The sequence below is a fragment of the Strix uralensis genome, unplaced genomic scaffold, assembly GCF_047716275.1.
Source record: "Strix uralensis isolate ZFMK-TIS-50842 unplaced genomic scaffold, bStrUra1 scaffold_377, whole genome shotgun sequence".
Lineage (NCBI taxonomy): Eukaryota > Metazoa > Chordata > Aves > Strigiformes > Strigidae > Strix > Strix uralensis.
The window spans coordinates 11,778-35,551 of NW_027436971.1; the positions used below are offsets into that span (position 1 = coordinate 11,778).

Below are 23,774 nucleotides of genomic sequence, written 5' to 3' on the forward strand. Positions count from 1 at the left end.
GGGGGGGAGCGCGGGCTCCGTCCGAGGCCGCCGGACTGGAAAAGAGCAGAGAGGTGAGGGAGGGAGGGAGGGACGGCCACGGCGCCCGCTCCGGGGGGGTGGGGGAGGGCGTGGGGAGGGGGTCGGGGGGTGTCCGCGGCGGTGACGGCGACGGCGACCCGGGGCACGTCTGACCTGACGCGGTGGCTCCGTCGGCGAGTCCCCGGTGGCGCGCGGTGCTCCGCCGCGGCGTCGCCTCCTGCCGGGGGAAGGGCCGTTACCCGCCGGTTCACCCGCCGCGGTGCCCGGTGTCGGCTCCCAACGTTCCCCCCCCGCCCCCCCATCCCGGGGGGGGTGGCGGCGGCGGCGGCGGCACCGGCGTCGCGTCGGCGCTCACCTCCGTCTCTCAAAAGGCAGAGTACCGCGCCCGCTCCGCGTACGGGTCCCGCTCGAACCGCTGCATGTCGTAGAGAGAAGCCCGGGCTACCGAGGACACCGGCGACAGTTGCCCACGCTCGTACGTGTAGGCCTCTCCGACGGTGGTGGCCGCGGCGGCCGTGCGGCGCAGGGGGCTTCTATCCCGGGTGTAATAGGTGGAGGAGGCGGCCGCCGCGGCGGCGGTGGCGGCGGCGGCGACGGCGGCCGCCGCGCCCGGGGTCGGCAGCAGAGCTCTATCGTACGCGTCTAGGGTGGTGGGGATGCGACTGGCCATGGCTGTGGTGGCGGCCATGGCCGAGGACTGGACCTGGGAGTACTGGGCGTACTGGGAGTACTGGGCCATGGTCTGCTCCGCGTAGGCGTCGTACGCAGAGGCCGTGGCGTAGGAGCGGACGCGGGTAGCGCTTGTAGTAGTCGGCCATCCCGCCGTACGCCTCATCGTAATACACGGTCTCCCCATAGCCCGCGGTGTAGGGAGTGCGCACGGCTCCGTACTGCTCGTTATAGGCCTCGGCAAAGTCCGCCACTTGCCCCGGGCGATCTACCGGGCACTCCTTAGACCAGTGCCCCTCCTTCCCGCAGCGGTAGCAGCCGCTCTTGTCTCCCATCCCGGGCGCCGTCCGCAGCCGGCTGGTGGACAACTGCACGCGCATCCGCTTGCCTTGAGGAAAGACGCGAGAAGGGAGAGGCTGCGGTTACCCCCCCGCGGCGGGGCGGCTGCCCGGGGCCTCTCCCCGGGGCTCCCCCGACGAACCGGCACCTCTGCGGGCAGGGAGGGAACCGAACCCGCCGCCGCCGGCGACCCAGGCGCCGCCGGCGCCGCTTTTCCCTTTATCGCCTTTTTTTTTTTCCCCCCGATTTCCCGGCGCCGACGCCCCACGGGCCGTGAGCCCCCCCCAGGGCGGAGCTCGCGCCAAACCTGCCGGTTTTCAGACCGATCTCAGTGTTTCCCTACAAAAAGCGGCGCCGCGGAGCCGCTCGCTACCCCGAGACGAAGCCACGGCGGCGACACCGACCCCGGGGGACGCAGCGGGGGACACGCGGTGGGGACACGCGGCTCAACCCGGAGCCACGCGCTGAGAATTATAAAAATAAAAGGCGCCAAACGCCGCCGGCCCGGCCCCGAACGTGTCGCTCCTCGCGCTGTCGGCCGCCGCGTGCGAGGTCCGGCGCCAGGCGAGCGACGGCGCCGCGGATCCTCCCGGGAGCAGGAGCTCGCCCCGTGCGCCGGGACGCCCCCCGCGCCCCCCTCTCCTACCTGCCCCGCTTCCTCCGGGCCCAGCCCGGCGCTCCCCAGCCCAGCCCAGCGCCGCGGCCCGGCGCGTCACCTTGGAACTCGGTGTTGTCCAGCCCGCGGATGGCCTCCACCGCGTCCTCCGCCCGCTCCATGTGCACGAAGGCGTAATCCTTGACGATGTCGCACTCGATGACGGGGCCGTACTCCTCGAACTTGGCCCGCAGCTCCAGGTTGGTGCAGGCGGGGCTGATGTTGCCCACGTGCAGCTTGGTGGAGGCTTTGCTCTTGTTCTTGGAGGCCTCCACGTTGATGCAGACGCCGTGCAGCTTGTGGTGGTGCAGGTTGCGGATGGCGTCCTCGGCCGCCGTCTTGTCCTCGATGTGCACGAAGCCGTAGTTCTTGATGATGTCGCACTCCAGCACCTTCCCGTACTGCTCGAACAGGGAGCGGATCTCCTGCTCCGTCGCCTCCCGCGGCAGGTTCCCGATGAACAGCTTCACCATCTCGCCCAGCCTGCGCCGGGGACGGGGGGGGGGTCAGCGCTGCCGCCTGCGCCGCCCCCCTTGCGCCGCGCGGGGGGCTCAGACCCGCCCGTTGGTGCTTTGGGGGGGGGGGCGGACCCCCACAGGGTGCCCCTGCACAGGGCGGAGCCCCCAGGTGCCTCAAATCCCTGAGAAACACCCCAAAGTCTCTGCCTGCTCCACAGGGCTGTGGCCTTAAACACCCCAAATCCCCCCAAACCACCCCAAATCTCTGCCTGCTCCACAGGGCTGTGCCCCTAAACACCCCAAATCCCCCCCAAAACCTCCCCCTGCCCCCACAGGACTGTGCCTCTAAACACCCCGATTCCCCCGCGCGGGAAGGGGCCGCTCCCTGAGGGCAGGGCCGGGCGAGGGCGACCCCGCACCCTGCGGGGACTCTCCGGCGGGTGGGAACCGCCCCAGGCCGCGGGAAGAGGGTTGGGGGGTCCCAGGGGCACCCCAAGGCCGGGACCCCCCCCCGCGGGGAGACCCTCGGCCCTGGCTCCTCTCAAAGGCCCCAGAGGGGACCCTGAGCCCGGGGCTGAGCGGGGCCCCTGCGTCGTCCCGCTCCCCCGCAGGGCCCCCGGCCCGGTCCTGCTCGTCCCCAGCCCCGCCCCGCTCCCCCGCAGAGCCCCCAGCCCCGCCCCGCTCCCCCCCAGCCCGGGCCCGGGTCTCACCGCGGCCCCGCGCTCCCTCTCGCCGGGACGGTGACGGCGACAAAATGGCGGCGGCTCCGGCTCCACCCCGCGGCGCCTCCTTCCCCCGGCGTCCCCGCCCACCGCGCCCGCTGATTGGCGGAGGTCGGCGGGACGGCGCGACGCGATTGGTCGAGAGGCTGCGGAGCACCGCCCAGCCCCGCGCCGGGTGACGTCAGCGGCGGAGCGCGCCCGCCAGCCGTTGGCCAATCGCGTGTCGCGGCGCGCCGGAGGTGAGAGGGCGGAGCCGGAGCGGAGGGGGGGCGGGACCTTCCGGGCACGTGACGCCGGCGGCGACCAATCGGAGCGGGGGGTGGGGCGTGGCCTGGCGGCGCCGCGGAGCCCGGCGGGGTCGGAGCGGCGGGAGCGGCGGAGCGGGGTCGGTCGGGGCGGGGGGGGGGGGGGACGGGCCGGGACCGACCGCCCCCACCGGGAGTGGGACCGGGGTCGGGACTGAGCGGGCCGCCCCCCTCTACCGGTACCCACAGGCCTCACCGGGACCCCCCGCCCTTACCGGGGCCTCGCCGCTACCGGGACCATCCCCCCCCCTTCCCCCGCCCCCGCCCCAGGAGCGTCCGGCCCCAACCGGCGCCTGGCCACGCCCCTTCGCGCCGCACCCCTGCGGAGAGCCCCGCCCCGCTCCCCAGGGCCACGCCCCTTTCCGCGTAGCACCGCCTCCTCCCTTAAGGCCCCACCTTTACAGCCCCGCCCCACTCCCCCCAGGGCCACGCCCCTTTCAGCGTAGCCACGCCCCCTCCCATCGGCTCCTGCATTTAATCCACGCCCCCTCTGCTAGAGCCACGCCCCTTTTCAATGTAGCCCCACCCTCTCCCTCCGGGCCCTGTTTTCAGGGCCACGCCCCTCTCCCCCTGGAGCCACGCCCCCTCCCTAGAGCCACACCCATCTCCCCCAGAGACACGCCCCCTCCCCTAGAGCCACGCCCCCTTCCCCAAAGGCCCTGCTTTTAGGACCACGCCCCTCCCCTAGAGCCACGCCCCCTTTTCAGTGTAGCCCCGCCCTCTCCCTTGGGGCCCTGGGTTTAGGGCCACGCCCCCTCCTTAGAGCCAAGCTGCTCTCCCCTAGAGCCCCGCCCCTCCCGCCCTAGCCCCGCCCCTCCCACCATAGCCCCGCCCCCCGCCATGTCGGACTCGGTGCTGCTGCTGCGGCGGGTGCGGGAGCGCGGCGGGGAGGCGGCGGCGAGCGGCGGCGGGGGGATCCCCGCGGCCCCGGCGGCGGCGGGAGGAGGAGGAGCCCCGTGTCCCCGTCGCAAGCGGGGCCGCCGGCGGCGCTTCTACCCCGAGCACCGGGTGTACCGGGCGCGTTGCTCCTTCCTGGACCTGAGCGAGGAGCAGGTGCTGCGGCGCTACCGGCTGGACAAGGCCGCCATCGCCGGGCTGTGCCGCGAGCTGGGCGCCGACCTGGAGAGCCTGACGGGCCGCAGCCACGCGCTCCCGGTGGCCGTCAAGGTCACGTCCGCCCTCACCTTCCTGGCCTCGGGCTCCTTCCAGACGGCCACGCGCGACAGCACCGGCATCAGCCAGTCGGCCATGTCCAACTGCCTGGCGCAGTTCCTGGAGGCGCTGCAGCGGCGGGCGGCGCGGTACATCGCCTTCCCGCCCCCCGGGGCCGCCGCCGCGCCCGCCGGCGCCTTCCCCGGGGTGCTGGGTTTGGTGGGGGGGATGCACGTGGCGCTACGAGCCCCCTCCGAGAACGAACCGGCGTATCGCAACGCCGGCAACTACCACTCCATGAACATGCAGGTGGTGTGCGACGCCGCCGGCGCCATCACCAACGTGGTGGCCAAATTCCCCGGGTCTTGCCCCAACGCCGCCGTCCTCGAGAATTCGGCGTTGGCGCGGCTGCTGGAGGGGGCTCGGCCCGACGGCGCTTGGCTGCTGGGTGAGATGGGGGGGGGCAGAGAGATGGGGGGGGGGGGGGGGTTGTCCCAGGGGTGGAGGGGGGGGACACAGGGGTGTGAAGGGGGTCCCAGGGGTGTGAGGAGGGTCCCAGGGGTGTAGAGGGGGGTTCCAGGGGTGTAGGGGGGGGTCCCAGGGGTGGGGGGGGGACACAGGGGTGTAGGGAGGGGTTCCAGGGGTGTAGGGGGGGATTCCAGGGGTGTAGGGGGGGGTCCCAGGGGTGTAGGGGGGGTTCCAGGGGTGTAGGGGGAGGTCCCAGGGGTGTGAGGGGGGACACATGGGTGTGAAGGGGGTCCCAGGGGTGTAGGGGGGGGTCCCGGGGTGGGGGGGGGACACAGGGGTGTAGGGGGGGTTTCAGGGGTGTAGAGGGGGGTCCCAGGGGTGTGGGGGGGACACAGGGGGGGTCCCAGAGCAGCAGTGGATGGTGTGAGTGGTGGTGGGGGAGGCACAGGGGTCTGGGGGTGAGCTGGGGGTCTCAGGGGTGACCTGGGAGTCTGGGGGTGACCTGGGAGTGACCCAGGGGTGACCTGGGGGTGACCTGGGGGTCTCGGGGGTGACCTGGGAGTCTGGGGGTGACCTGGGAGTGACCCAGGGGTGACCTGGGGGTGACCTGGGGGTCTCGGGGGTGACCTGGGAGTCTGGGGGTGACCCAGGGGTGACCCAGGGGTCTTGGGGGTGACCCAGGGGTCTCAGGGGTGACCTGAGGGTGACCCAGGGGTGACCTGGGGGTCTCAGGGGTGACCTGGGAGTCTGGGGGTGACCCAGGGGTGACCCAGGGGTGACCTGGGGGTCTCAGGGGTGACCTGGGAGTCTGGGGGTGACCTGGGGGTCTCAGACGTGACCTGGGAGTCTGGGGGTGACCCAGGGGTGACCCAGGGGTGACCTGGGGGTCTCAGGGGTGACCTGGGAGTCTGGGGGTGACCTGGGGGTCTCAGACGTGACCTGGGAGTCTGGGGGTGACCCAGGGGTGACCCAGGGGTGACCTGGGGGTCTCAGGGGTGACCTGGGAGTCTGGGGGTGACCTGGGGGTGACCCAGGGGTGACCTGGGGGTCTCGGGGGTGACCTGGGGGTCTGGGGGTGACCTGGGAGTGACCCAGGGGTGACCTGAGAGTCTGGGGGTGACCCGGGGGTGACCTGGGGGTGCCCTGGGGGCCCCCCCTCCATCCCAGCAGACCCCCCCCCATTACCTCCCCCCCCCTTTCCACCCCGTGCCGCTCTCTCCCTGAGGCTGAGGGAGGCCGGGGAGGGGCTGCACGTACGTGTCCGGTTTCGGGGGGTTTCCCCCCAACTTTTCTGCCCCCCCCCAGGGGACCGGAGCTACCCGCTGAAGCCGTGGCTGATGACGCCCATCGCGGCGCCTCGCGGCGCGGCCGAGGAGCGCTACAACGCGCTGCACCACGAGGCGCTGGCCGGGCTGCGCCGGACCCTGGCGCTGCTGCGGCTGCGCTTCCGCTGCCTCGACCGCGCGCGGGGGGGGCTGCAATACGCCCCCCAAAAAGTCTGCCAGATTTTTTTAGCCTGTTGCATCCTCCACAACATCGCCCTGCGGCGCAGGATGCCGCTCGACTTACCCGAGGGGTTGCCCCCCCCCGAAATGGAACCGGATTTGCCTCTGCCCCCCCCCCCCGGGCACGTTTCCAGCGAGGCCCGAGCTGTGCGGGCGCGAATCGTCCAGCAGGTCAAGGATGGGCTCGGCTGAGCCCCCCCCCCCGCGAGATTTGGGGGGGGTCTGCTCCTTGGGGGGGGCTGTGTCACTTGGGGGGGCCTCTGTCCCCTTGGGGGGGGCCTCTGTCCCCTTGGGGGGCTCTGCTCCTTGTGGGGGGGCTCTGCCCCCTTGGGGGGGGGGGCCTCTGTCCCCTTGTGGGGGGCTCTGTCCCCTTGGGGGGGGGGGGCCTCTGTCCCCTTGGGGGGGGCTGTGTCACTTGGGGGGGGCCTCTGTCCCCTTGGGGGGTCTGTGTCCCTTGGGGGGGGGGCTCTGTCCCCTTGGGGGGCTCTGCTGCTTGTGGGGGGGGCTCTGCCCCCTTGGGGGGGGCTGTGTCACTTGGGGGGGGCCTCTGTCCCCTTGGGGGGGGTCTCTGTACCCTTGGGGGGGCCTCTGTCTCCTTGGGGGGGGCTCTGTCCCTCCAGGAAGGGGTGTGGGGGGACCCTGACCCCCCCCCCAGTTGTGTCAGCCTCTGGTGTTGGGGGCTGCAGGAGTGGGGGGCAGCCCCTGCGAGGGGGGGGGGGTCCCCATTATCTACAAGGAGGGGGGGGTCCCCGTTCCCCACAAGAAGAGCCCCCCCCCATTTGCTCTAAGGGGGGGTTCCCCCCATTCTCTACAAGGAGGGGCGTCCCCCCCTCTGGTTTGCTGTGAGGGGGGGTCCCCCCATTCCCTCCAAGGGCCCCCCCATTTGCTGTGAGGGGGGTCCCCTGTCCCCTGTGACAAGGGGGGTCTCTACCCCCTACAAGGACAAAGAGGGGGGGTCCCTGTCCCCCCCTCCCCGGTGCTGCCGCGTCCCCCACTGCTCCCCATTTCGGCGCTGCCCCCCCCGCCCCCCCCCCGTATTGTCCGCGCTCATTTTGGGGTGAATAAACGTATTTTTTCAGCAGCGGGGCCGGGGGGCGCCAGCTCCCCCTTTTCTTTATTGACCCCCCCGGCGTTTCGGGGTCCCCCCTCGCTCGTGGGGGGCTCCGGGTGGGGGGTGTTGGGTGCTTTGGGGGTCCCTGGGCTGGTTGGGGGGGGGGGGGGGGGGGAGCTGCAGATCACACCCCCCCCCCCAGTGACCTGCAGCCCTATGGGGAGGCCTGGGCACACCCCCCCCCCCTCTGCGCCCCCCCTGAACCCCCAAACAGTCCTGGGGACCCCACACCTCCCCCAAGGCCCCTGGGAACCCCCAACCCCCCCCGCACCCCGGCCGGCCCCCCCTGAGCACCCTGGGAACCCCTAACCCCCCCCCCGGAGCCCCCAAACCCCCTGAGGACCCCAACTCCCCCCCTGCACCCCTTTTTCCTCCCCCCGAGCACCCTGCGAACCCCTAAACCCCCCACTGGCCCCCGTGGGCCCCCCCTGGAGCGCCCAACCCCCCCCGAGGACCCCAACCCCCCTCCCCTGCACCCCGGTTTCCCCCCCCGAGCACCCTGCGAACCCCCAAAGCCCCGACTGGCCCCCCCGGAGCCCCCAAACCCTCCTGGGAACCCCCAACCCCCCGGCGAGCCCCCCCCTGAGCGGCACCAGCCCCCCCCCCTCCGCCGAACCCCCCCAATCACCCGGCGGGCGCCTGCAGCCTTACCGCGCTGTTGCCATGGCGACGGCACGCCGGAAGTGGTTCCGCCTCCAAGTCCCTCCCCCCGGTGACGCACTTCCGGTCCGTCGCTCGGCCCGTCCCGCCGCCCCCCGGCGGCCCCGCGGGTGGTTCCGGGGTCGGAGTCCGCGGCCATGGCGGCGCCGGGGCCGAGCTGCCGGGTCTGGGCCCCGCCGGGGGAAGATTCGGGGGGGGCAGAGCCCCGGGCACCGGGGTTTGGGGGTGCAGGGCCCGTGGCCACGGGAGTTTTGGGGGTGCGGGGCCCCTTCCACGGGGCTTTTAGGGGTGCGGGGCTCCTTGCAGGGGAGTTTTGGGGGTGCAGGGCCCATTTCACGGGTTTTTGGGGGTGCGGGGCCCCTTTCAGGGGAGTTTTGGGGGTGCAGGGCCATTTCCACGAGGCTTTTGGGGGTGCGGGGCCCCTTGTAGGGGAGATTTTGGGGTGCGGGGCCCCAGGGTACAGGGCTTCGGGGTGCAGAGGCCTGGCCACGGGGGTTTTGGGGGTGCAGGGCCCCTTCTGTGGGGTTTTGGGGGTGCAGGGCCCCTTCCACGGGTTTTTGGGGGTGCAGGGCCCCTTCCGTGGGGTTTTTGGGGTGCGGGGCCCCTTGCCGGGGAGTTTTGGGTGTTTAAGCCCCAGCCCGGGGGTTTGGGGGTACCACTCCTCTCACCCTGTGACTTTTGGGGGGGTCGCTCCCTTCCACGCCACTTCTGAGGCTTCAGGGTCCCTTACAGGGGCGATTTGGGGGCGCAGAGCCCCTCGTGGGGGGCCTTTTTGGGGGTGCAGACCCCAAACCCCAGGCTCTGGGGGGGCGCAGGGCGCCCTCCCGGGGTCCCGACCCCCCCCCTCCTTTTCCCCGCAGCTGGAGTTCGCGGTGCAGATGCGGTGCCAGAGCTGCGCCGAGGCCGTGCGGGCGGCGCTGCGGGGAGCCCCCGGTGAGCCCCCCCCCGGCTCCCTTTCCCCCTCCAGATTTGGGGGGACCCCCCCCGTCCCCAAGTCACCCCCTTTCTCGCCCCCCCGCAGACGTGCGGCTGCTGGAGCTGCACCTGGAGGCGCAGACGGTGCTGGTGGAGACGACGGCGGCGGCCGAGCGCGTGCGGGAGCTGCTGGAGGCGTCGGGGCGCCGCGCGGTGCTCAAGGGGATGGGGGGCTCCGAGGACGGTCAGTGCGATTTAGGGGGGTCACGGGGGGGGGGGGGGGGGCGGGGAAGGATTTGGGGTGCTGACCGTGTCCCCGCAGCGAGCCTGGGGGCGGCGGTGGCGGCGCTGGCGGGGGCCGGCGCGGTGCGGGGGGTGCTGCGGTTCCTGCAGGTCTCGCCCGCGCGGTGCCTGGTGGACGGCGCCATCGAGGGGCTCCCCCCGGGCCCCCACGGGCTGCACGTCCACGAATTCGGGGACCTCTCGCACCCCTGTGACAGGTACCGCGGTTTGGGGGCGGGGGGACACACGGGGAGGGGGGGGGGGACACACGGGACACGCACCCACCCCCCCCAGTCTCACCCCGTGTCTCCCCGTAGCTGCGGGGGCCACTTCAACCCCGACGGGGAGAGCCACGGGGGACCCCAGGACCAGCACCGGGTGAGGCGGTGGCCACGTGGCTCTGTGGGGTTGGGGGGGGCTCTTGGATTGGCCCCCCCTGACCCCCCCCCCCCCCACCGCAGCACGTCGGGGATCTGGGGAACATCTGGGCCGACGCCGAGGGCAGAGCCAGCTTCCGCCTGGAGGACTCGCGCCTGAAGGTGAGGCCGGGGGGGGGGCACAGGGGGGGCTGGGCTGCGCCCCGAGGCTGGGGGGGGGTCTGACCCCAATTTTGTGGCTGTGGGGGGGGTCTGGGATGCACCCGCAAGTTGTGGGGGGGTCCTGGCTGCACCCCACAGCTCTGGGGGGGTCTGACCCCAGTTTTGTGCCTGGGGGGGGGTCTGGGATGCACCCCAGAGTTGTGGGGGGGTCCTGGGCTGCACCCCACGGCCATGGGGGGGTCTGACCCCAGTTTTGTGGCTGTGGGGGGGGTCTGAGCTGCACCCCCCAAGTTGTGGGGGGGTCCTGGCTGCGCCCCACAGCTCTGGGGGGGTCTGACCCCAGTTTTGTGGCTGGGGGGGTCCTGGGCTGCACCCCAGAGTTGTGGGGGGGTCCTGGCTGTGCCCCACGGCTGTGGGGGGGGTCTGACCCCAGTTTTGTGGCTGGGGGGGGGTCTGGGCTGCACCCCTCGGCCATGGGCAGGGTCCGCCCCCAGCCCCACAGCTCTGGGGGGGTCCTGAGCCCCATCCAACCCCCCCCCCCCCCCTCAGGTCTGGGACATCATCGGGCGCTCGGTGGTGGTGGACGCGGGCGAGGACGACCTGGGCCGGGGCTCCCACCCGCTCTCCCGGGTGACGGGGAACTCGGGGCCGGGGTGAGTGTTCGGGGGGGGTCGGGGGGGGGGGTTTGGGGGGGTCATTCACCCCCTCACTGCCCCCCCCACGGCCCCCCCCAAGGCTGGCCTGTGGCGTGGTGGCCCGCGCGGCCGGGCTTTTCCAGAACCCCAAGCGAATCTGCTCCTGCGACGGCCTGACCCTCTGGGAGGAGCGGGACCGGACCGCGGCGGCCACCGGCCCCACGGCGGCTGCTGGCCCCAAGGTGGCCACTGGCCCTACAGCGGCCACTGGCCCCACGGCGGCCCCCAGCCCCACGGCGGCCCCAGCCCCCCACCTCTAGGAGCCGCCCCCAGGACATCAATAAACAATCACTCGTTCCGCGGCCTCTGCAGCTCTCGGGGAAGCGGGACCGGGCGCTGCTCGTCCCCGCGGTGCTCGGCGCTGCGCGTCCCTTTGGGCAGCTGCGGCCCCTTTAAGGGTGGGCGTGGCCAGCGCGGCGGGCGCCGCTGGGGGCGTGGCCAGGGCCGGGCGGCGCGTGCGCGGGGCGGAGGGCGCGCAGACCAGGCGCATGCGCAGTGCGCGGCCGCCGCAACCGCCCCGCGCTGAGGGGACGCCGCCATTTTGTGAGGCCGCCGCGGCGCTGCGCTCCCGCTCCCCTCCCGCTCCCCGCCGCCGCCGCCGCCGCCGCCGCCATGCGTCCCGGGATAAAACTCTTCGTGGGCAACGTCCCCGAGGAGGCGACAGCGGAGGAGCTGAGCGAGCTGTTCGCCGGCGCCGCCGGGCCCGTGCTCGGCATCGCCCTCATGAAGCAGTTCGCGTTCGTGCACCTCCGGGATGAGGCGGCGGCGGCCCGCGCCATCACGCAGCTCAACGGCCACCAGCTGCACGGTCGCCGCATCGTGGTCGAGCCCTCCCGGCCCCGACCCACCAACACCTGCAAGATCTTCGTGGGTAACGTCTCGGCCGCCTGCACCAGCGGCGAGCTGCGCTCGCTCTTCCAGCAGTACGGCACCGTCGTCGAATGCGACGTGGTGAAAGGTACCGGACCCGCCGCCGCGGCCGGGGGGGGCTCCGCACAAGCCCGTTCGCCTCCCCCGGGGCCGCCCCGCAGCCCCCGCCGCGCTCCGGCCCCGCTCGCCGCTCACCTCCGTCCTGGGAGCCGCTCCGGCCCCGCTCTCGGCTCGGCTCACCCGTGTTGCGTCCGGCTGCCTGCGGCTTCCCCCGGCCCGGCCCGATCTGGCGGCGCCCCCGCACACGGCCCAGGGCCCCGGGGCCTCCTGCCGCCCCCCCCCCCCGCCCCGCACCCCCCCGCAAGCCCCAGCCGGAGCCGTGCGGGCCCTTCTGGGCTCCCCGGCCCTGCCCTCAGCCCCGTTAAACCCCTCCCGGGTGCGCTCGCTCCAGCTTTGCCAACCGGGCCCCGTCCTCCGCGGTGGCTCCCCCCAGCCCCGGCGGGGGGACCCGTCACCCGCTGCCGCCTCTGTAGCTGAGCCCTGACGCGAGGCGCTTCCCGCCCCGTCCTGCTGCAACAGCTTCGCCTCCACACACACACGCTCCGACCTGGAGCGACTCGCTCCCCCGCCAGCAGAACCAAAACACATCAAAACCCGCCCCCCACGTTGTCACAGAGCCGAGGGGGGCTCCGGACCCGGTCGTGCTGTGACGGCATCACCCCACCTTGACCCTGAGGCGCAAAGGTGTCACCCCCGAGGCCCGCAGCCGCCGTGGCCGCTCCCCGAGGTGCCGGTTTCCCCCCCACCCGCTCCTCCGCCTCCCGGGAGGATGATGTTGTTGCCTTTGCTCTCTCGTCCCAGGTCGCAGTTGCCCACCAGCTCCGTCCCGCCAGGACGCAGTTTTCCCAGCGGAGCCCGTCAGAAACCGCCCCAAACCCACGCCAAAACTTTCTGGCGTCCCCTCGGCCGATCTTTGGGGGTCCCCTCGGAGAGGGGTTGGGGGTGCTGCAGCCGCCCGAGGGGACGGCGGGAGGGCTGGGGGTGGACGGAGGAGACGTCCCCTCCTGCCGGAGCGGGACACGTGGATGTGGGGCGGGACGGCGGCGGGGGGAGACGCAGGACGGGGCGGGGGGGCGGCGCTGACGTTCAGCCAGAGTTTGAGGGACCGGGAGGGGCTCTCACGGCGAGCGGGGGCTCGAGGGGGCTGTCGCCGGTTACGGTGATCCCTGGGGCGTGACTGCAGCGGGCTCGGCCTCCCGGACCCGTCGTGCCGCGGGGGGCAACCCCCCCGGCTACCGCGGCGGCATCCAAACCCCGAAACCGTTGGCCTGAGCGCCGCGGGTGGCCACCGGGCACGGCGCTGCGGGTGCCCCGGTGCAGCCGCTTCTCCCGCTCCTCGCCTCTCCACCTCCTTTCCGACGCCTCTCCGCTTCGGCGCCGCGTTCGTGCCGCTTCGGCGCCGCTCCTCGGCTGGGGCTGCGGTGCCGCAGGTTGTGTGCTCGGGCGCTCCCCTCTTCCTCCCCCCTTCCTCCTCTTCCTCTCTCTGTCCTCCCGCCGGCGCTCGGTCCCCCTCGGCACGACTCGGTGTCTCGGCGGGCGCCGGCTCTCTCTGGCTTTGCTCCGCTTACCGGCGGGCGGCGCCGGCCAACGGGTGGGACGCTGCGGTGGGCGAAGGGAGGAAGAAAAACGGGGCGGGGGGGGAAACCGGCAAAAACCCAGCGGTAACGGGGTGTCCCTGAGCCGGGGGACGCCGGGCGGGGGGCCGGGCTCGTTAGGCTCCGGCCAAATTAGCGACCGAAGGTGGTTCGGTCTCTTTGCTGCCCCGGCAGAGCCCGTCCCGGCGCGGTCCCGGCGAGGCTCGTTAAGTGTTCGCTCCTGTAACGAATTGTCTTTTCTCCCCCCACTGATAACCCTCTGTCTGCTGCTTTATCAGACTATGCATTTGTTCACATGGAGAACGAAGCAGATGCAAAAGTTGCCATCGAAAACCTTAACGGGAAGGAGGTGAAGGGGCGCCGGGTGAACGTGGAGCTCTCCACCAACGTCCAGAAGAAGGGCGCGGGCCAGGCCCTGCCGCCCGCCCTCGGCCTCGACAAGACCAAGCGCATCGGCCTGGAGTACCGCGAGAAGTTCCAGCCCAAGATCGACGGCTTCGACCAGCAGCGCCGGGCGGCGGACGCCGCCTTCCCCTCGGCCGCCGGCTACGCCGCCGCCTCCTCCCTGTACGATTACCAGCAGCGCTTCGGCACCGCCGGCGCCGGCAAGTACGAGGCCTTCGAGGCGGCGCAGGCCAGGCCCGCCTCCCCCTCCTACTTCGGGAGGGACCGCAGCCCCCTCCGGCGCTCGCCGAGCCGCGCCGGCTACGCGGCCGTGACGCTCCCCATGACGGCGCAGCCGGCCGCGTACCGCGCCCAGCCCTCGGCCTCGCTGGGGGCCGCGTACCGCGCCCAGCCCTCGGCCTCCCTGGGCGTGGCCTATCGCCCGCAGCCCACCACGGGCCAGGCCGCCTCGTACCGCGCCCAGCCCTCGGCCTCGCTGGGCAGCGCCTACCGCTCCCAGCCCTCCTCCGTCTCCCTCGGCGCCTCCGGCGCGCAGCCCGCCGCCAACTCCCTCGGCTCCTACGGCGCCCAGCCCGCCGCCTCCCAGCTCTCCGGCTACGGCGTCCAGTCGGCCGCGCTGGCCTCCTCCTACGGGGCGCAGGCCGCCTCCGGCTACTCCGCCTCCTACGGCGCCCAAGCCGCCGCCGCTTACGGTGCCCAGGCTGCCGCCGGCCCTGCCGCCGCTTCCTACGGCGCCCAGGCCGTGGCCACGCACGTGGCTTCCTACGGCGCCCAGGCCGCCACCGCCGGCCACGCCGCCTCCTACGGCGCCCAGCCCGTAGACGGCCACGCCGCTTCCTACGGCGCCCAGCCCGGCGCCGCGCTCTCGGCCTCCTACGGCGCCCAGGCCGTGGCGGCGCACGCCACCTCCTACGGCGCCCAGGCGGTCGCCGGTCACGCCGCCGCTTACCAGCCCGTGGCCGGCCACTCGGCTTCCTACGGCGCCCAGCCGGCCACCGCGCTCTCCGCCTCCTACGGCGCCCAGCCGGCCGCCGGCCACTCCGCCTCCTACGGCGCCCAGCCCGCCGCCAACCTGCCCGCCTCCTACGGCAGCCAGTCCGCCGCCGCCGCCGCGCTCTCGGCCACCTACGGCGCCCAGGCGGCCTCTTCGCTGGCCGCCTCCTACGGCAGCCAAGCCGCCGCCGCCGCCTCCTACAAGGCGCAGGCCTCCGCCCCGCTGACGGCCGCGTACCGGGCCCAGCCCTCCGGCTCGATGGCGGCGTCCTACCCGGCGCAGCAGGCCTCCTCCGCGTCGCTGGCGGCCGCTTACCGAACCCAGCCCGGCAGCGCCTACGACGGGCCGAGCCAGCTGGGGCAACAGGCGGCTTCCTACCTGGGCCTGTCGCAGGCCGCCGCCGTCGCACCGCCCTACGAGCGCACCCGCCTCTCCCCGCCTCGCAGCGCCGCCTACGACGACCCGTACAAAAAATCATCCGCTCTGGCAAAAAGGTACGGCGCCGGGCCGGGCACGGACGCACCGACAAGACGCGGGAGCCTGCCCCGCGCCGCCCCGCCGGATGCCGGCGCCCGTTTCGGGGCTTAATTCCCGGCGCCGTGCGCCGGAACCCCCCTTCCCGCCGCTTCCCGGGGGCCGCCGCGCTGGGGGGGGCAGGGACGGGGGCTCCGCCGGGGGCTGGGGGGAGGAAACGCCCTGATCCTCGCCAGCCGGCTCTGCCGCCGGATTGGGGGCGCCTTCCCCCCTCATTCACCACCTGTCTCTTCTCTCGACCAGGTACGGTTCCGAGCGCCGGCTCTCTGACCTCTCAGATTACCGCCGCTTAGCGGACTCGCCGCTCGCGTACCGCCGGTCGCCGACAAAGTCCCCGATGGATTACCGCCGCCTCCCGGAAGCGCACGCCGATTACGCCCGCTACTCGGGCGGTTACGGCGATTACCTGCCCGCCGCCCGCGTCCACTCGGGCTACCAGCGCCGCCTCTGAGCCGGCCGGGGCGGGCTCGGGCCGCTTGCGTCGCCGCGGGCTCGGTGCTCCGCCCGCCGTTGGCCCCAGGGGCAGGGACGGTTGTTTTTTAGCTGCGTTTTTTTTGTTTTCCCCCCTTTTGGAGTTTTTTAGAAGGATCCACGGTTACGGTTGGGAAGCGTGGGGGGGAGCAGGCGCCGCGGTTCCCCCTCCCCTTGCCGCCGGCTCCCGCCGTCGCGTCGTGGAACCGCCTCTCGCGCTCGCCCGCGCTTTAGAACCGGACCCACCGCTCTTTTCTACCCGCTTTTGGGTTTCTCTCCCCGTTTTGCCAGCGTCAGTCCGCGGCGCGGCCGCCACGTTTTGTACGACTGTAAATAAACGCTGGGCTCTTCGCCGTTCCCCAACCGTCTCCCGTCTGGTTCTTTCCCAGCCCGGTGCCGCCTTTTTGGGTGAGAAAAGCCGGTTTTTAGAGGAGCGGCGGTGTGGGGGCACGAGCGAGGCCGGTGGTGGCCGCGGCACACGTTAAAAGTTGCCAAAACCACTTTTTGGCCCCGTCTCTCTCCCTCAAGCCGGGGCCAGGTCGCGGTGTTGTCCCACGGGGGGAGGACAGCTGCCCGCCACCATGCCAGTCGTTAACGGCCGTGCTAATTAGCCAGGCAGAAGGCTCTAACGCTTCTCCCCCTCGTTTTCGGGGCACGTGCGCCCTCAGGTCCTGGGACTGTCCCCGAGGCCACCGCGGTGACCCCGCAGCGGCAATTAGCGGCTGATGAGCTGGAGGCAATTAGCGGTGGCGGAATTGTGGAGGTGACAAGCTCGGGGGCTCCGGCCGTGACCCCCCCGGGCCTGGAGACCTGCCGAGGGGCCGGGAGGGTGATGCAGGCACGATCCTGGGCCTAATGTCGTTAAGCTTAACGAGCACCGAGAGGCGGGGGGGCCACCACAGGCCCTTTGGGGACCAATGAGCCAGTTTGAGGACTAACGAGCCAGCGCTGGGCCTGTTAATTAGCAGGTGGTGAGGGAGAGGAGCACGAGGAAGCCCGCTGGGGCGGAGCGGTCGGGGACAGCGGCCCAAGAGCTGGGGGGTCGTTAGCCCCGCTCGTTAGCCAGGGCAGTGTGGGGTCCCCCAGAGCCTGGGGGTCCATTTTGGGGGGCTGGGGGTCCCCCCCCGGCTCATCTGCCCCTTTGTTTGCAGCTCAGAGCCCCGCGGGGATCCCGGCCGGGAGCTCCCGGGCTGGGCTGGGGGATAAATCGAGTCCAGAGAAAGAACCGGGGCCGGAGGCAGCGGGATTTGTTAAAAATTTGAGTTTATTTCACTGGAAAGTGGGGGCGGGGGGGACGCTAAACGCCGTGGGGGCGAGCTCCGAAGACGAGGGCGGCGCAGCACGGCGCGGGGGCCTCGAGTCCGCTACCTCATTTCGGGTTAAAAAGCTACGAGTGGGTTATTCATCCTCTTCGGAAAAAAAAAAAAAAAAAGAGGGAATAAAGAAAAATAATAATAAAAGAAGCTGCAGCGAGGGAGCGAGCGGCTCCGCGCTGGCCGGGGGCGGGAAAGCAAAGCAAAGCAAAGCTGGCGCTGCGGCTACGGCTGCGGCTACGGCTGCGGCTACGGCTAACGCTCGCTCAGCACCTGAGCCTAGACCAGCTAGGGGGGGGGCGGGGGCCCCCAAAACTACCTGAAAAAGCAAATTCTGACAACTGAGAACGGAAAAGCTGAGATGGGGGCGTGGAGGGGGGGTTAAGCTACTCCTAACGGGGCTGGGGTCGGGGCGGGGGGAAGCTGAGCGTCCGTTAGGAACGGCCTCGTTAGCCGACCGCGGCTGCGAGCCCCGAGACGCGCGGTGCCGAGTCGGTGTGCGACGGGAACCCGACGTCCAGCCGCAAATATCTTACCTGAAAGAGAAAAGCAGAGTTGGCCGAGGCGCCGGGACCGTGCCGGGGAGCGTGCCGAGCCCCGGCGGGCGCCCGGAGGGAGCCGCCGGCTTCCTGAGAGCAACCACAGGCCTGATGCGGTGGCCACGCTGGGTCGGGGGGCTACCAGGAGCCCCCCCAGCGGCGCCGTGGCCGGTGGCCACGCCGGAGGGACTCGTGCCGCAGCGGCTGCTGGCGGCTTCTCCCCGAGCGCCGTGGCGGGGCACACGGGACCGGGGGCTCTGCGGGAACCCCCCACCCCGCGGAGACGGCGCGAGGGCTCAGCCCTGGCTGCGGTGGACGCTAATTAAAAGGCTAATTAAAAGGCAAAGCGACCCGCCGGCACCGAGCGGCTCCCGGCAGCGGCACCCGTGGCCGCGGCACGTCCTCACCGAGTGTCCGGAGCCGGCGCCAGGGCTTTAACGCCCGGCCGGAGCCCGTCCGCTTCACCGCCAGCCTTCCTCCCGGGGGGGCCGGGGGGCCGCGCGCGCCCCGTCTCTCCGTCAGCCGGGGCCCCCCCCACCGCGGTGCCCGGAGGCGCCGGCGGTCGCAAGGCGGCGAGCGCCGCGTGCCAGCCCTGCCAACGCGCTCACCTCCGGCTCAAAAGGCAGAGTACCGCGCCCGGTCCGCGTACGGGTCCCGCCCGAACCGCTGCATGTCGTAGAGAGAAGCCCGGGCTACCGAGGACACCGGCGACAGTTGCCCACGCTCGTACGTGTAGGCCTCTCCGACGGTGGTGGCCGCGGCGGCCGTGCGGCGCAGGGGGCTTCTATCCCGGGTGTAATAGGTGGAGGAGGCGGCCGCCGCGGCGGCGGTGGCGGCGGCGGCGACGGCGGCCGCCGCGCCCGGGGTCGGCAGCAGAGCTCTATCGTACGCGTCTAGGGTGGTGGGGATGCGACTGGCCATGGCTGTGGTGGCGGCCATGGCCGAGGACTGGACCTGGGAGTACTGGGCGTACTGGGAGTACTGGGCCATGGTCTGCTCCGCGTAGGCGTCGTACGCAGAGGCCGTGGCGTAGGAGCGGACGCGGTAGCGCTTGTAGTAGTCGGCCATCCCGCCGTACGCCTCATCGTAATACACGGTCTCCCCATAGCCCGCGGTGTAGGGAGTGCGCACGGCTCCGTACTGCTCGTTATAGGCCTCGGCAAAGTCCGCCACTTGCCCCGGGCGATCTACCGGGCACTCCTTAGACCAGTGCCCCTCCTTCCCGCAGCGGTAGCAGCCGCTCTTGTCTCCCATCCCGGGCGCCGTCCGCAGCCGGCTGGTGGACAACTGCACGCGCATCCGCTTGCCTTGAGGAAAGAGACGCGAGAGGGAGGCGATCAGTGAGGCAGCGCCGGCACGGCGGCGGCGGGACGGCACCGCCCGCGGCGGTTCTTCCCCCTCCCCGCACCTTCCCCTCCCTCCGGAGCCGCCAGCACCGCGGCGGGGAGCGACCCGGCGCAGGAGGAGCCCGCCACGGGCTCCAGCGGGAGCCGCCGGCCGGCCACCGGACTTACCAGGAAAGAGCCGCCGGCACCGAGCGCGGCCCGCGGCCGGGACGGGCTCTGGCGGCTCAGCCGGCCGGCGAGCCGCCGACTCCCGTGGCTACCAGCCCGAGACGGCTTTCTGCCGGCCACCAGCGACCAGCCGGCAGCACCGTTACAAGCTTCCCGCCGGAAAACGCTCCCGCCGGCGGCAAGACGGATGCGGCGCCGGGCAACGACTGGCGTCAAGCACGAAGCCAAGCGCAGCCGCCGAGCTCTGGATGCGGCTGCGCCACTGGAGAAAAGTGTTGTGGGTTTGGTTTTTTTTTTTTTTCGGGGAACGCCTGGAACCGGGGGCAGCGGGGTTTGCCGAAACCCCCAAGCAGGCCCGGGGAGAGCCGAGCCCAGCCGCAGCGCCGCTCGAATCCGCAGTGCCCGCGCGAGAGGCCGCCGGCGAAAGCGCCCGCCCCGCGTCTCGGCGCCGGGCGAGGGGGGAGGCGGCGCGTCGAGAGCCCGAGCGAGCGATGCCGCGTGCCGCCGGCAGCGGGGACGCGGCCGGCGCGGGATCGGGCGCCTCCGCTCACCCTCTTACCGGGCAGGGCAACGCTACAGGGGCGGGAGGTGGCCTGGCTTCACGCCGCGCCGGCGGGACCCGCTGCTCCGGCCCGGCAGGACCAGGCGCGGCGGCCGTCGGCACAAGAGTTGGGACTTCGCCGTCGGGATCCTCCTGCGGGGCGGCCGTGCTGGGTTAAGTCAGAGATGGATCAGTCCCGTCCTCCCCCGGCCCAGCCCCGAACGCCCCTGCCCTCACCGCGGCCGTGCCGGCACGAGGGGAGCCGGAATGCCAAGAGAAAAAAAAAAAAAAAAATTAAAAAAAAAAAACACCAACCCCACCCCGTTTGCAGTGAATTGCAGCGAGGGGAAGGGCGGGCGAGCGTGGCGGGTGCCGCAGAGCCCCGGCGCTGCCGCCGCGCCCCAAACCTGCGCAGCCGGAGCTGGAGCGTCGGCCCCGTCCCCGTGTCCCCGCCGTCGCCCCCCCCTCTCCCCGCCTCGCCGCGCGTCACCTTGGAACTCGGTGTTGTCCAGCCCGCGGATGGCCTCCACCGCGTCCTCCGCCCGCTCCATGTGCACGAAGGCGTAATCCTTGACGATGTCGCACTCGATGACGGGGCCGTACTCCTCGAACTTGGCCCGCAGCTCCAGGTTGGTGCAGGCGGGGCTGATGTTGCCCACGTGCAGCTTGGTGGAGGCTTTGCTCTTGTTCTTGGAGGCCTCCACGTTGATGCAGACGCCGTGCAGCTTGTGGTGGTGCAGGTTGCGGATGGCGTCCTCGGCCGCCGTCTTGTCCTCGATGTGCACGAAGCCGTAGTTCTTGATGATGTCGCACTCCAGCACCTTCCCGTACTGCTCGAACAGGGAGCGGATCTCCTGCTCCGTCGCCTCCCGCGGCAGGTTCCCGATGAACAGCTTCACCATCTCGCCCAGCCTGCGCCGGGGACGGGGGGGGTCAGCGCCGCCGCCTGCGCCGCCCCCCTTGCGCCGCGCGGGGGGCTCAGACCCGCCCGTTGGTGCTTTGGGGGGGGGGGCGGACCCCCACAGGGTGCCCCTGCACAGGGCGGAGCCCCCAGGTGCCTCAAATCCCTGAGAAACACCCCAAAGTCTCTGCCTGCTCCACAGGGCTGTGGCCTTAAACACCCCAAATCCCCCCAAACCACCCCAAATCTCTGCCTGCTCCACAGGGCTGTGCCCCTAAACACCCCAAATCCCCCCCAAACCACCCCAAAATCTCTGCCTGCTTCACAGGGCTGTGCCCCTAAACACCCCAAATCCCCCCAAAACACCCCAAAGTCTCTGCCTGCTCCACAGGACTGTGCCCCTAAACACCCCAAATCCCCCCAAACCACCCCAAATCTCTGCCTGCTCCACAGGGCTGTGCCCCTAAACACCCCAAATCCCCCCAAACCACCCCAAATCTCTGCCTGCTCCACAGGGCTGTGCCCCTAAACACCCCAAATCCCCCCCAAAACACCCCAAAATCTCTGCCTGCTCCACAGGACTGTGCCCCTAAACACCCCAAATCCCCCCAAACCACCCCAAAATCTCTGCCTGCTTCACAGGACTGTGCCCCTAAACACCCCAAATCCCCCCAAACCACCCCAAATCTCTGCCTGCTCCACAGGGCTGTGCCCCTAAATACACCAAATCCCCTCAAAAATACCCCAAAGCCTCCACCTGCCCCCACAGGACTGTGCCTCTAATACACCAAATCCCCAAAAAACACCCCAAAATCTCTGCCTGCTCCACACGGCTGTGCCCCTAAACACCCCAAATCCCCCCCAAAACACCCCAAAATCTCTGCCTGCCCCCACACTGCAGCGGCCCTACACACCCCAAATCCCCCCAAACCACCCCAAATCTCTGCCTGCTCCACAGGGCTGTGGCCTTAAACACCCCAAATCCCCCAAACCACCCCAAATCTCTGCCTGCTCCACAGGGCTGTGCCTCTAAACACCCCAAATCCCTAAAACCACCCCAAAATCTCTGCCTGCTCCACAGGACTGTGCCCCTAAATACACCAAATCCCCTCAAAAATACCCCAAAGCCTCCACCTGCCCCCACAGGACTGTGCCTCTAATACACCAAATCCCCAAAAAACACCCCAAAATCTCTGCCTGCTCCACAGGGCTGTGCCTCTAATACACCAAATCCCCTCAAAAACACCCCAAAATCTCTGCCTGCCCCCACACTGCAGCGGCCCTACACACCCCAAATCCCCCCAAATCACCCCAAAATCTCTGCCTGCTCCACAGGGCTGTGCCCCTAAACACCCCAAATAGCCAAAAATCACCCCAAAACCCTGACCCCACATACCTCAAATCCCCAAAAATCACCCCAAAATCTCTGCCTGCCCCAGAAGACTGTGCCCTTAAACACCCCAAATCCCCCCAAACCACCCCAAAATCTCTGCCTGCCCCCACAGGACTGTGCCCCTAAACACCCGAAATCCCCCCAAACCACCCCAAAATCTCTGTCTGCTCCACAGGGCTGTGCCACTAAATACACTAAATCCCCTCAAAAATACCCCAAAACCTCCACCTGCCCCCACAGGGCTGTGCCCCTAAACACCCCAAATAGCCAAAAATCACCCCAAAACCCTGACCCCACATACCTCAAATCCCCAAAAATCACCCCAAAACCTCCTGCCTGTCCCCACAGGGCTGCGCCCCGAAACACCCCAAATCCCCAACAAACACCCCAAAATCTCGTGCCTGCCCCACAGGGCTGTGCCCCTCCACAGGGCAGAGCCCCCAAGTACCCCAAATCCCCCAAAATCACCCCAAAACCTCTGCCCGCCCCTACACGGCTGCGCCCCCAAACCCCCCAAATCTCACCCCAAATCCCTGCCCCCCCCCCATCCCAAATTCCCCAGAAATACCCCAAATCTCTGCCTGCCCTACGGGGCTGCGCCCCGAAACCCCCCAAAGCTCCAAAACTCACCCCAAAACCCTGACCCCGTCCCCCACCTCAAATCCCCAACAAACACCCCAAAACCTCTCGCCAGCCCCCACAGGGCTGCGCCCCGAAACACCCCAAATCCCCCCAAACCACCCCAAAACCCCGCCCGCCCCCAGCAGGCCTGTGTGTCTCACACCCCTGTCCCGCCCCCCCCCCGTAAACACCCCGAATCCCCCCAAATCCCCCCAAAACGCTGCCCCCCCCCGCAGAGGGCCGTGCCTCCAAATCCCCCAGAAATCCCCCCAAAACCTGCCCCCCCCCCCCCGGAGGCCTCTACGTGTGTGCTCCTCCAGACCTCCGCCCCCCCCCGCAGGGCCGCACCTTTAAACACCCCAAATCCCCCCAAAACACCCCAAAACCGTGTCCGCCCCCCCCCGGCGGGCCTTTGCCCCCCCCCGCCGGTCCCGCCGCCCCCTCCCGGTGCCGCAGCAGCCCCGCCCCCACCTGCGCCCCGTCCGCCGCGCGGTCCCTTCACAAAATGGCGGCGGCGATACCGGGCTCGGCCTCCGCCCCCCGCGCTCTCATTGGCTAACGGCGCTGTCCGTTAACGCCGCCTAACGTCACCGCCGCTGCGCTGCCGGCAGCGCTGGGCCCGCCCACGGAACCGCCGCAGCCAATCACGAGCGGGAGGGGGCGGGAAGGGGCGGGGCTGGGGCGGCCCGTTGATGGCGGGGGGGTGACACTGGGGTCCGGTACTGGGAGCGCTGGGGGGAGCCCCGGGCACCGCCCCGCCCGCGGCCCCAGCGCCCCGCTGCCATCGGCGGGACCCTCCCTCCCGTCCCGCCTGAAACCTTCCCCCCCCAAACCTTCCCCCCCCATCCCCATCCCATCCCCTCCTCCTCCTCATCCTCATCCTCATCCTCATCCTCATCTTCATCCCCATCCTCATCCCCATCCCATCCCCATCCTCATCCCCATCCCCTCCTCCTCCTCATCCTCATCCCATCCCCATCCTCATCCTCATCTTCATCCCCATCCTCATCCTCATCCCATCCCCATCCTCATCCTCATCGTCATCGTCATCGTCATCCTCATCTTCATCCCCATCCCATCCTCATCTTCATCCCCATCCTCATCCCCATCCCATCCCCATCCTCACCCTCATCCTCATCCTCATCTTCATCCCCATCCCATCCTCATCCTCATCCCTGTCCCCTCCTCATCCTCATCCTCATCCCATCCCCATCCTCACCCTCATCGTCATCGTCATCCTCATCTTCATCCCCATCCCATCCCATCCTCATCCCCATCCTCATCCTCATCCTCATCCTCATCCTCATCCTCATCTTCATCCTCATCCTCATCTTCATCCCATCCCCATTCCATCCTCATCCTCATCTCATCCTCATCTTCATCCTCATCCCCATCCCCATCCCATCCTCATCGTCATCCCCATCCCATCCCCATCCTCACCCTCATCCTCATCCTCATCTTCATCCCATCCTCATCCCCATCCTCATCCTCATCCCCATCCCATCCTCATCCTCATCTTCATCCCCA

At 70.6% G+C, this 23,774-nt stretch overlaps 3 protein-coding genes and 1 pseudogene across 16 annotated transcripts; 2 read left to right on the forward strand and 2 right to left on the reverse strand.

The window, feature by feature from the left end:
• Positions 1-98: 98 nt before the first annotated feature.
• LOC141938854 (RNA-binding protein 4-like) lies at positions 99-2,157 on the reverse strand (annotated as a pseudogene).
• On the reverse strand, positions 156-22,822 carry LOC141938855 (RNA-binding protein 4B). 11 transcript variants are annotated; one of them, XM_074857880.1, is made up of 4 exons: positions 22,719-22,822; positions 19,823-20,244; positions 19,351-19,501; positions 156-238 (listed from the first exon to the last, which is right to left on the reverse strand). In XM_074857880.1, exons 2-3 carry the CDS (start codon positions 20,232-20,234, stop codon positions 19,365-19,367), a joined length of 549 nt encoding a protein of 182 aa, XP_074713981.1. In that variant the 5' UTR covers positions 20,235-20,244; positions 22,719-22,822; the 3' UTR covers positions 156-238; positions 19,351-19,364. The 11 variants fall into 11 exon arrangements, 10 of the variants coding, with proteins under 10 accessions (XP_074713981.1, XP_074713984.1, XP_074713985.1 ...); XM_074857883.1 differs by having other exon boundaries at positions 220-238; positions 19,351-19,485; XR_012627405.1 differs by lacking the exons at positions 156-238; positions 19,351-19,501 and adding exons at positions 16,672-16,834; positions 17,275-18,584.
• On the forward strand, positions 8,121-10,794 carry CCS (copper chaperone for superoxide dismutase). Its single transcript, XM_074857886.1, has 7 exons — positions 8,121-8,229; positions 8,926-8,998; positions 9,087-9,480; positions 9,580-9,640; positions 9,724-9,801; positions 10,351-10,454; positions 10,537-10,794. The coding sequence occupies exons 1-7, from the start codon at positions 8,203-8,205 to the stop codon at positions 10,754-10,756; spliced, it is 957 nt and encodes a 318-aa protein (XP_074713987.1). The 5' UTR covers positions 8,121-8,202; the 3' UTR covers positions 10,757-10,794.
• RBM14 (RNA binding motif protein 14) lies at positions 10,970-15,788 on the forward strand. 4 transcript variants are annotated; one of them, XM_074857873.1, is made up of 4 exons: positions 10,970-11,045; positions 11,083-11,454; positions 13,300-14,914; positions 15,198-15,788. In XM_074857873.1, exons 1-4 carry the CDS (start codon positions 10,985-10,987, stop codon positions 15,403-15,405), a joined length of 2,256 nt encoding a protein of 751 aa, XP_074713974.1. In that variant the 5' UTR covers positions 10,970-10,984; the 3' UTR covers positions 15,406-15,788. The 4 variants fall into 4 exon arrangements, with proteins under 4 accessions (XP_074713974.1, XP_074713971.1, XP_074713972.1 ...); XM_074857870.1 differs by having other exon boundaries at positions 11,009-11,454; XM_074857871.1 differs by having other exon boundaries at positions 11,009-11,454; positions 13,300-13,630.
• Positions 22,823-23,774: the final 952 nt, after the last annotated feature.

Bases quoted from the DNA above. Each gene is read 5' to 3' on its own strand.
- CCS (XM_074857886.1), top strand. From the start codon at position 8,203: ATGGCGGCGCCGGGGCCGAGCTGCCGG. The intron at 8,230-8,925 runs GTCTGGGCCCCG...TTTTCCCCGCAG, and splicing joins CGCCGGGGCCGAGCTGCCGG to CTGGAGTTCGCGGTGCAGAT. The intron at 9,802-10,350 runs GTGAGGCCGGGG...CCCCCCCCTCAG, and splicing joins TGGAGGACTCGCGCCTGAAG to GTCTGGGACATCATCGGGCG.
- RBM14 (XM_074857873.1), top strand. From the start codon at position 10,985: ATGCGCAGTGCGCGGCCGCCGCAACCGCCCCGCGCTGAGGGGACGCCG. The intron at 11,046-11,082 runs CCGCCGCGGCGC...CCCTCCCGCTCC, and splicing joins GACGCCGCCATTTTGTGAGG to CCGCCGCCGCCGCCGCCGCC. The intron at 11,455-13,299 runs GTACCGGACCCG...CTGCTTTATCAG, and splicing joins CGAATGCGACGTGGTGAAAG to ACTATGCATTTGTTCACATG.
- LOC141938855 (XM_074857877.1), bottom strand. From the start codon at position 20,234: ATGGTGAAGCTGTTCATCGGGAACCTGCCGCGGGAGGCGACGGAGCAG. The intron at 18,585-19,822 runs GTGACGCGCGGC...TCTTTCCTCAAG, and splicing joins GGACAACACCGAGTTCCAAG to GCAAGCGGATGCGCGTGCAG.